Raw genomic sequence first — 11,519 nt, forward strand, 5'->3', positions numbered from 1 at the left:
ATATATTAGCACTCGGCGGCCCAGTCACTACCTGCCGCTGTGATTTGAGGTAACTCATTGCTTCCCCTCTCCAGATACCGGAACTTCAAGGTCGCTCATACCCCAGCCCTTAACTCCACTCTTTACAATTTATTGGTAGCTTTACTATACACAACTGAAATTGAATACACCACCGATTGATGTGTTGCTGCGTTCATTCCAAGAACATCATTTCGGTGAATAAGTTGATGAATATATTGCAGTCACCCACGCAACATGTACACCACTCTATTGCAGAATTTTTGGAAGAAATAATAACTTGGTATTGCATGTACCAGAGATATGAGTATCATTATGACGTTTGCCCTATATTTCTAAATAGTAGAACTTATCTTGTATATACAGGCGTAAGTGGTATGGTAGCAAATAAATAATCATGGGTTATCGTCGCGAGTATAGAATAGTGAACACAGGAGTAGACACATTTTTGGAATGAAATTGACGAATCCGAACCAGATGTATCTTCTTGGTTATATTTATGAGAGTGAAATATTGCATATCTGCTCATCAGAATCTCTGTAATTATGTTGAGCCGTCAAGTTCCCCTGAAGTGAAAATAAACATTGATGGGGACATCGCTACGTATCAATGGTTGTTCATATTATTGCCCGGTGTTACTGTTAACATGGTGAATGGAATAAGGCGTATAAAACATCGACAAACATCGACACCTGGCATCGACAAGTCTTCATATCGTCACCAACATCAGGTAGACACCAGTACCCAACCATGACAACGCGGAAATAAAACTCTTACAGAGTCCCGTCATGTGCACACTGAGTGGTAAATGACACACAGTGGAGTCGTATGGTACTTTGCAGCCAATCAGCAATTAGCACGCTTTTGTAACAGAGAGGAGGGGAATATCCGGGAAGAATATTGACTACTATATAGGCATATTATACTTAATATGAATGCGGTTTTACTGTGTTGACAACTCCGGAGTTCTGTTTATCAAAGACTATTTTGAAAAGTTCAACTGTGGAATATTATCTCCGGAATTTTATCTTCTTACCTAAACATGAATCGGGATCATCTTGTGTTGTTTTTATTAGTCTTTATTCTTCACGTGGCTCTGTCATCCTGCCAAAGTAAGTTATAATTTAACTACATGCCTGTTTAGAGGGCTTAGTGTTTAAATAGTGTTAGGCTAACACTTAAAGCTGTTAGTACCTCTTAAAGGTACGACCGTAGGTTAGTGCCCGTGTGTACAAACACGGTAAGATAGCTTAAGATTGACTGACTTAAAAAACCTATTGAAGTGGTAGCGTGCTAACACTATGCGATCAGCCGATCACTCAGTGTTAGTTGTCGTGTAGACATACGGCAAATATTCGGCAATATGCCCTAACAATAAACTTCACCATAACCTACAATCTAAGTACTATTATTCTAACCCTAAACTTAACCCTAACCCTATATCAAAACATAATCCTGGCTCTCTGGCACTATCTCTATCCCACACACAAACCCCAATGTTAACATTAAGCGTAACCTTAACACTAACCATAATCTTAACCCTAATTCTAACCTAAAATACCATAAACACTGACTTAATCATTTTCTGACTAATATAATGACCCTTGGGCAAATGGACAAATTCTAAAACTTCTGTTCGGGTTGTCCAGCACACAATATTACCATTCATATTGGGCGCAGTGCTTACGCTAGTTGTGCGTTGCGTGATGCGTAACTGGCGCACGCTTTAGTGGATTTACCCGACCGTGAGTTGGGACAGGTGGTGTATGACGTGCATTCCCTAAATTCAGTAAATTTTCATCGTCAACCGTGTAATTGAATGGGATTATTTTGAAATTTTAAAACGCTTGAAATATCACAAACAAATAGGCCTATGTTGATAAATAATATAAATACAAGTTAAAACCGTTGGGGTTCGATAATGAACCCCACAAAACTAATCGAGTATATGGAAAATGCCATACGGCCGAGCGGTTTCACGAGTTGCCGGCTCGATCATGTCATCCGCCGCCTGAGTTGGGACTTAATTGACGCGCGCAGTAACAAAAGCTAAATAATTTTCGCCTATTATAAGCGGAGCAAACTTTAATTAGCTGTATGAAGCTGTACGGGGATTCCGTATAAAACGTGTACTTTATTCGAAGAAAGGTGCGCTTGCGCAGATTGTTTTGTATAAAGTGGACCTAAACCCCTTAAAAATTGCAATATTTGGAATTTTGTTCTTCCATTAAAATTTGAATATTTTTATTGAAAATAATACCAAACTAGCTGGGTACGGGTCTGACACGTATGATATGATGGCACGATGCCCCGATGCCCATGGAAAGACATATTAATACCTGTCATGTTATGATGTATTTCTTATTTAGTTTTTTATTTTATTTAAAGTCATTCATGAAAAGAGAGATAACAGTATTAAACATGTATTCAAAGTACACCCTCCTGATCTATGTTTCTTTATAAAACTCCGCCTTTGACAAAAATTGTAATAGTGTAGGCGATTGGTGCATAATTCAGCAACAATATTGCTCATTAAGTGATAAAAGCACGAGATTTGGCACAGTTAGCATTCAATCCATACTGATTATTTTCAAGGGTGGTGCCATTGAATACAACTTGTTCCTTAGCAACGGTTGCTAGGTAACAAAAATGAAAACAATAGAATAAATACAGGAGCATGCATTCACTGTTTAGATGCTCAGATGGTGATACAAACAGAAATATGTTGCCTAGCAAATATTTATGAAGCCCTCTACAGTGGATAATTGTTCCAGAGTGATGTTAGCATACGGAGTAAATTTCTAGAATTATGATTGTTTTGAAGTAGTATGCACACATCATATATACTGGTTGCTAAGCATAATATGTTGCCTAGCAACCATTTCAAGCCTTTTGCAGTTGAAAGTTGCTCCAGAGTGATGTTAATATGATGGGTGAAGTTAGAGATAATAAAATATGTGATACTTGATAAGTAAAATAGGTCTGCAGGTATATTTTGTGCTGGTTGCTGAGGAAAAGGTGTTGCCTAGCAACCGTTGCATTGGCACCACCCCTGAAAACGGTAAGAATGTTGTGTTGAACATCTATACAAAGTTTCATGCTTTTATCACAATGTGAGCAATTTTTTCACCCCTCGCCTACACTATATCCAACTCCGCTGGAACTGTGCCAGACTGCCAATAGCAAATGAAATACAACATTACAAGCCGCAATTTGTTGGAAATTATGTTGCAATGCGATACAAGGGTTTTAATTTATAGATATGTCAAACCTTTATATATCCAAATATATTGAATGTGCACACCCACGACTGTTAACATGTATATAAATGTCAACATGATGTTCGTCAAATACGTGTATGTATGTGTAACCACCAACTGATTACAAAACAAGAAATGTCTTTAAAAAGGATATCGCTACATAATAAGGTCGTTTTAGGTTTAAACTCATAAAACCTAGCTTATTCCAGAGCACCCAGTTTGTGCTTAGAACATTTTTATTTATGTATATGCTTAGAATGATGTTATTTATTATTTATTTGTTACACACAATAAAAGTCAATAAAAGGGAAGTGATGGGTCTTCATGGAAGTAATGGAAGTATAAGAGTTTCTAAGAGCAATACGCTTGGTGGCATTTAGAGATGGTTGAACTCGGGACCTCCGATTGTAGTTTCTAATGTTTGTATGGACCGCCTTAAAGAGTGTGATTATTTGTAGTCTGCATATTTTGTCGCCAAAAGGTGATGAAATCACTATGCTTCAAGAAAACATTTTCCAACCCCACCCCTTCATATCAAAAAGAAATCTACATGGAATTTGCATTTATTTATCCCTCCCCTATCATCTCAACTTGACATGGCAAATACATGTAGTAAACACTATTCTTTTCCTGAATCCCTTGAACGCGAGGAACAGTTTGCATCCATTTTTACGAAAATCGGAGCAACTTGACCTTTTCACCCCCTGTATAACATGCAAATTGACCCAAACGAATAATTTGACATGATTTTAGTGAAATTAGAGCATGTTATTTTTTGGGTCCCTGTATAAGCATGTGGGTGTTTAGGGTCTTTTTTTAAGGTTCGCGGGGTTCCAATATAGATTGGCAGACAAATTTGCAGCATACCGGAATTAACCAAAATAAAATTGGTTGCCAGCTTTTAATTGGTTGCCGCTTGATGTACATATTTCCAAAATAGAACCAGTCTAAATAGAACCTTCACGCTGTTGGTTCGGCGTTAATTTGCAACGCTCAAATGACAATAGGGCTAGCTAGTTTCATCATGTTCATTTGTCATGCAATTCGGCGGCTTTACGCACAGTTAGCATGGTTAGAGCGGATTTTCTTTTACATTGAACACAATGAGGAGCTGTTTATGTTGCAAAAGCAATCTTCATTCTCGCGTCACTAGAAAAAATGTTGAATTATATTTTCATATTATCTATAATAAACTGTTATTATTACATGTGATAATGTAAATACACTCGTAACCAGCCTACTTGTTTCTTTACCAGATCAAACCTCCTGTAATGTTGCCAGAAACTGCAAGGAGTGTTTAACACGTGACCCTGTATGCGCATGGTGTACAGACGACGTAAGTATGCTCAGAATAAAAAAAATCGTGATAAATCTCATATTTGTATAAAAATATAAGTTAATGTTTTCCCCTTCCTTCCATTCCCACAGACGTAGTCTAGAGGAAGCGATAGTGCCGAGTAATTAATAGTCATATGCTGGTACATGGTTTGCTTTACAGAATTGTGGATCCCCCGGTAGTTTTAAAAGCACGTGGTGTAGCTACGGTTTCTAGCGCCCGGGAAAGGATAGGGAATTACGTCCCTTCTCAAAGAGGGATTCCTGGGGACTCCTATAATCATTATAATGACTCAGTGACTCTTTCTCCCCTCAAGCTGCACCCCTGTTTAACCGAAGCTGGCATTTGGTATAGCGCGCAGTTTGTGCCAGTCCAACTTTTTCTAAATATAAATCATGAATATATTGGTGTTACCTGATGCACCTACGTGTTGCATGATATGTTACTCTCGTATTTGAGACCACTCGTATCACCACATTCCATAAATCAGTAACAAAACGCGCTCGTAGATGCCCTTGTGAAAAACAAAAGATAATTTATTACATTTTACACACTTGTTTGTCCCATAATGTTTTCGTAATTACGTGTTTAACATATTGAAGTCAATAGTGCCGAAGCCAAAGTCGGGTCGTAAGTCATATTTAAAGTTTAACTATCTTATCTAACTACAAAATAAGCAATAAGGCTAATTTGATCACAATAGTATCTCACAAGTATTGTAAATTGCTATGGAGCATATTGCACAGTTTTCTAGTTCAATGCTTAAAGGTCATAATATATATTGCTCGGAAAACATCATATCATTGGCAAGCTATATTATGAGGACAATGAAAATGACTCCTTTTTTGAGAAAATAAGACGTTTAAAATTGATATTCCGCAAAAACCAACTTAAGCGGTGACATTAGGTCTACATATCCTTAAAAGTTTTCAATGCATGCTTTTTCCAGCTATTTTTAGCTCTGACAGCTAGTTGCCATGGCAATTGCCATGGGCATAGTGGTCCACCTGTCATCATAACCAACTGGACTTGGGTCGCCATACTATATGCCCTCCGGCAATTCAGTGCTTGGGTTACTTTCAACCACTATCCCAGGCTATTTTTATAATGGGGTTTGCACCAAGCTATGTTCACTACAAGTTTTACTTTGTTCTAGACTCTGTTTATCATTGTTATATGTTTCTGTTGGTATTTCAAATTGATTCTTTGCACTAAAACAACAGCTTAAATTATTTTATCTTAAAAAGAAAATATTAAAAGAAAGAATAACTATCTAAATAAGAAATTGACCTCTGAATATTGAATAACAATGTTGAACTTTACCACATAGGCCTACTGAGTGTATACCACTGACCACTGAGTTGCACAGAGGTCCAGGGAAGAAGGGAAAGGGTTATTTCTCATGGTTTGGTTGGAGCTGGGAGCCCTCCTGCTGACAGTGGTATGTGAAAATAAGACCAGGGAAAGAAGATTTATTGCCCTCGCTTTTCTCTAATCGAGGGTAATTTTCCTCAAGTTCTTTAAGGACCCGTCCAGCTGATGAGTTCCTTCAAACGAGACAGATTTGACTTAGAAAAAAGTTCACGTCATGAAATGAGATGTGCCGCTTTAGAGAAGGGACTGTAAACATTCTCAATGCACAGAACGTATACTGTTATTGTTCTCAGAAAAAAGCTCTGAATTAAGTATTACTAATTTTATGGTTTTTACACATAAATCAGCCGCTTCTTTTTTATATATTAGTAAATTGTTACATTACAATTCATATGTATATCAATATCATGAGAAATATTTGGACTAAAAAATAAAAAATATATTTTCAGCTTATAATTTCAGCGTGATCAATCTGAGACTAGTATATTCAGGCATATACTAGTCTCAGTGATCAATATTAGACTTTCATGATCCAAAATACGATATCACGATCCCGGAATTGCGATACGGAGAATGCGAAATGTGAAATAATTTATTCCAAACATTCCTATAATGCGGTTCCTTTGTTCCCTCGTATGCTTTACGTTTATTTATTCACAAAATCTAATACCTATATGAATGTATTCTCCTGGTGTTTTCGTCTGGGATCAAATCAAAACTCGACCGCCGGTTGCCCGCCGGTTCCGGGCGGTTCCGTCCGGTTGGCAGAGGTCATTTGTATATGAATATTCAAGAATGCATGAGTAGCAACCGCCGGTTGGTTTAAGCACATAACCGGAGAGATTAACAAAATGTCGATATGTTTATTTCGCGATCACAATAGCGCATACTTGAAATTTCACGGTCACAATAGCCCATACTTGAAAGTATTACACGATGATCGATTTTCTTAGTCTTGTGTCTATTGGCTTGTCATCAAAGCAAATTAATTTTGGAAATGATTTCTTGTTTATGGTTAAAATTACTTGAATATATCACCATTGTTTAGATCAGTTAATTTCAGTGCAGAACAGTGTTTCAATGACTTCTATAGGTTAAGTAATTTAGAAGTTGTGAATTTATTATTTTATGAATCACATAGGCCTGTATTGGTGATGGACATATTTATATACGTCATTAGTTTAAATCTGCCTCCAGAAGGCTCTCATTTTTGAGATTCGTGTTCAAGTTCGAGATTTAAAAAAGGAATTTTCAAGGGGACTTCTCGCAGATCTACTCACAGAATGGCATTACCGAGAGTCTCAGCCGAGATAGAAGCGTCGGCGTCAATAAAATTACGATTCCGTCTATTTCGGCAACAACAATTTTATGATCCCACCACCGACACACCCCTAAACAGGCTAAAAATGTATTGAATCTATTAAGAAAACAAACACACTACCTGTGGTCATATGACACCCTACAGTTTGGACATCAAAGTTTTATGACCCCCCCCCTTTGTCTTTGCAAACATTTATGACCCCTCTCCTTCCGGTATACTTGGGACACCTACCCTCCCCCCCTCCGAAAAATGATAGCCCAAAATGGGGTTGATCTTCGGTCTAAAATAGACCGAAAGAAAGATTTTGTCACTACATTTCTGACGACTGAGTATGGGAGGGGAATGACTTGCCACCCTGCCTCCTGGCTAATCTCCATTGGTGTTGATGAAGGGCTCGGTGGTGAGGGGTGATGGGATTCGTATATATTTGGTCGATCTTGTAAAATCATTAGTTCTTCTGGCACATCACCTCAACGAGCCTGGCCAACATCATTGTAGGCCAAATATACCGGCCTAATATGACCTATATTACGAAGCTAGTGTAGTTTTTATCCCCCTCTCTCTCATGTGATGTGACACATGTGACACATCACATGTGTCATGTGATGTGACAAATCTCATACCCTTTTCCACCTCTCCACATCCTCCCTCTCCGTCTTCCTCTCACCCTCTCGCTTCCCCTTCTTTGGTCATCTTATGACCCTACTCTTTCTTTCTTTCTTTCTTTGATTCTTTTTTGCTTTCTTTATTTCGATTATAAACACAGTTTATGAAAAATGTATTACCCTTGCGTTTTAAAACATGCAGAATTGCGTGATCGCGATTATCCCTCGGAAATGAAACTTTAAAATAGGTTTTGTCTAACTTGTCACGATGTAAAATAATTAGAAATAAATAGACCAAGTCTCTGCTTATATTTTATCAAAACAAAATGCTTAAAGTAGCTACATTGATTGAGAAGAACTCCGAGAAGGAAAATCGATTATTCATATTCCCGTTCCTATTGTACACAATTTGAAAAGAAACCACTTGAAATCACTCCACCTATTCACTCGATGATACCAACCGGCCATATGAACCAGGGTGTGTCGACTGACCTCATTACTGTGTATAATTTAGAACCGGACGGAACCGCCCGGAACCGGCGGGCAACCGGCGGTCGAGTTTTGATTTGACCCCTAACTGCGCATTGCCCCTCTTTATCATTGCTATAGGTCTTTAACATAAGATGTGATTTAGAAGACAAACTAATCACCAGTGGATGTTTAAACATATCCAATCCACGAAGTTCATCCGAAGTTATCAAGGTAACACAATTCGTGATTATAATAATTTACCTTTTAATCACCCCGTCTCGTCGTACAAAATGGAGACTGTGTCGAAAAATAAACATATTGGCACCGATCGTAAGATTGTGGAGTTCATAATATAAACATTATGACTGGGAAAACATACCGGTTGGAATGTCATTTCAGCATACAATTAATACTTTTCCCTAAAGCTTATAGAATGATATATACAGTATACTCTAAGAAAATAGGTTTCGACTTAGAACCTATTGTGTCCAGAACCCTTCCGAAATGGTTATAGAAAGAACTATTATCCCAAGCATGTCTTTAAAAGGAAACAAAATGGTTCTATCAGCTTTGTTGGATCTACAAAGAATCATTTTATGAGTTTAAGAACTTTTTTGGTTCTATTCAATACATGTAAAAGTGGCTCTTTGTCAAGGAACCATTAAAGGGTTCACTACAGAACCTAAAAAGGTTCTCAGCCCATGAAAATGGTTCTTTTAAGAACTAAAAACTGATAGATGATTTTTGGTTCCGAAATAGAAAAAGTGTAATGAGTTGTTTACGAAAACAATCGATGTGTGAGAATCATGAACATCAATTTTTCAAAAGGTTAATTCTGAGTGTCATCTTCTGTCAAGTGTTTATATAAAATATCAAGGAAATATCAAGTTGGCATTTGAGCCTAGATAGTGTTTAAAATCAATGTGGAAGAAGTAAGAATTCATAAAATGACAATTTTTAATTTCAGCCTTTGTTGCTCTGTAGGCCTATGGTCGACCCACTTTCACTTTTTTTAATAATTTTAGGGAATAATTCTGGTATACCCTGCGCACAAGTATAACCCTAATGCTAATCCCACCCTAATTATAACCAAAACCCTAATCCTAACCCACCCTTATTATAACCCTAACCCTAATTATAACCCTAACCGTAAAACACAGGGTACACCGACCAGCAAAAACAAAACGTTTTGCAGAAAACGTTTATATAAATGTCGGGTTATATAAAGGGTATGAACGTTTTAATAAAATTTAGAAAACATTTTTGAAACTTTTCACAAAACATTCTAACATAATATGCCTAACTGTTGACAAAATATTTGGCAAAAATGTTTGCCAAAACACATTTAGCAATAACATTTTGATAACATTTCTGAAATGTTGTTGTAGGGTTGTTTGTTTTCATACAAAACGTTTTAAAAATGTTGTCATGACCTTTATATAATCCGACATTTAAATGTTATTAAAATATTTTTGCCAAAACGAAAACGTATTTACCTGTTTATAACGTTTTAAAAACAATTTGTATTTCATGTTAATATTATATGAAATCATAATAGAGTTTTTTCACCAATTAAGCTTCATACATTTCGAACAGTTATTTCTCTTTGGAATATGGCAAATTATATATGTAATTAAGATATCCACCAAATAAATCCCTATAGAGATATGTACTAAATTTGCCTCAAGAATTTTTTCTTCGCAAGAGCGACGCAGTTCTTAGTGACAGCTATGATGGTTGAAATTAGCCCTAGCCTGATCCCTCTGACTTGGAAAAATATAGGTTGACCGTCATTATTTTTTACGACTGGCCCTCGAAGTCTATGATGTCTGGGAATTACCTAATTTACCTGCAAAATCATGGCAGTGTTTCTGTACAGAAAAGACTGCTTAAAATCATTAAAAAATACTCGATCTCTCCCATCTGTGGTACACTTGCAGGATTTGATATTACTAATCATGACCAATCCAAATTTAGCCAAAGTTATGCAAATTTCTGCTCATTTTAATGCTTACTTTAGGCCATCCATGGGTTTTTCTGAGAAATGCATTCAGGGCACACGACCGTATAATACTATTTGGTGGTGTGAAATCTAAAGCAATTTGTCTGATTTGAATGATTCCGCTCGGGATGCCGGAATACCATGCTGTTTACCATATTCACCGTAGGAAATATGCTGGAGACATACTTTTTTCATGCTATTTAACATGACTGATTATATCACATTTATGTTTGTAGGACGAACCTCTTGGAGATGCTAATACTTCGCCTGTTAATAAAACAATTCAAGTTCAGCCTCAAATTATCAAGCTCAGATTAAGGAAAGGTGAGGACAGCACGTGTTTGTATAACGTGTTGTTAATTGTGTAGCCTACAGGGTGATTAAAAATGAATTGTACCCAACTTAACCCATTTTTTATATATTTTTGCGGAGATTGTACATATCAAAAAACTATCATAGAAAGCAGTGATAAGTGTTCTGTAGTATATCGCATTTTCACTTTATCATCGCATTTTTAGACCAACACATATAACTAAGTTTATCCGTGTTCTCTACCGCAGTAACAAAATAGGTGTGTTTTATAAAAATGTACTTTTCTTCAAAACCATTTGAGTTAAAGACATGATCTTTCATCAATAATAGGAAACATATCCTGTTACAGCTTGCAAACACACATTATTTAAATGTCGGTAAGTATTTAATTTTAATTTTTGAATTTAGGTATAGTTCATTTTAAATCACCCTGTATATTCATAACAATGGTTATAACAATATGCCATATTAAACCATAACAATATACCACATGTTCATATTTACCCCTTTCAGTTCAGGTACAGAAGGAATACACCTAGGAGTAGGCATATACAGAGGCAGGTGGCCCAAATAAGCCCATTTAATTACACGGCTGACAAAGGAAATTTACTGAATTAGCCATGGGATGTGAATTTTGGTCCAGAAAGGTGTTCCATGTCAGTGCATTTTGCTGTTGTGTCAGTTGGACAACTGCTTGGTTACTGACATGGGTTTAGAGTAGAGTATTGAAGTAATCCTGTGTGCAATTTTTGTTCATTTTTATGGAGAGGATTTTAAGATATGACCTTGTGAAAAATTATAAGTTTCTTTTTGAGGCCAG

At 36.7% G+C, this 11,519-nt stretch overlaps 1 protein-coding gene across 1 annotated transcript in view; it reads left to right on the forward strand.

Moving 5' to 3' along the window:
• Positions 1-226: 226 nt before the first annotated feature.
• Positions 227-11,519, forward strand: part of LOC140161778 (integrin beta-1-B-like) — a 30,768-nt gene continuing 19,475 nt past the window's right edge. The window contains exons 1-4 of the mRNA XM_072185077.1: positions 227-1,130; positions 4,535-4,614; positions 8,524-8,616; positions 10,624-10,711. Coding sequence (XP_072041178.1) covers positions 1,061-1,130; positions 4,535-4,614; positions 8,524-8,616; positions 10,624-10,711 — 331 coding nt within the window. The 5' untranslated portion in view covers positions 227-1,060. The remainder of the gene's footprint in view (positions 1,131-4,534; positions 4,615-8,523; positions 8,617-10,623; positions 10,712-11,519) is intronic.

Source organism: Amphiura filiformis, chromosome 10, assembly GCF_039555335.1.
Source record: "Amphiura filiformis chromosome 10, Afil_fr2py, whole genome shotgun sequence".
NCBI classification, from domain to species: domain Eukaryota; kingdom Metazoa; phylum Echinodermata; class Ophiuroidea; order Amphilepidida; family Amphiuridae; genus Amphiura; species Amphiura filiformis.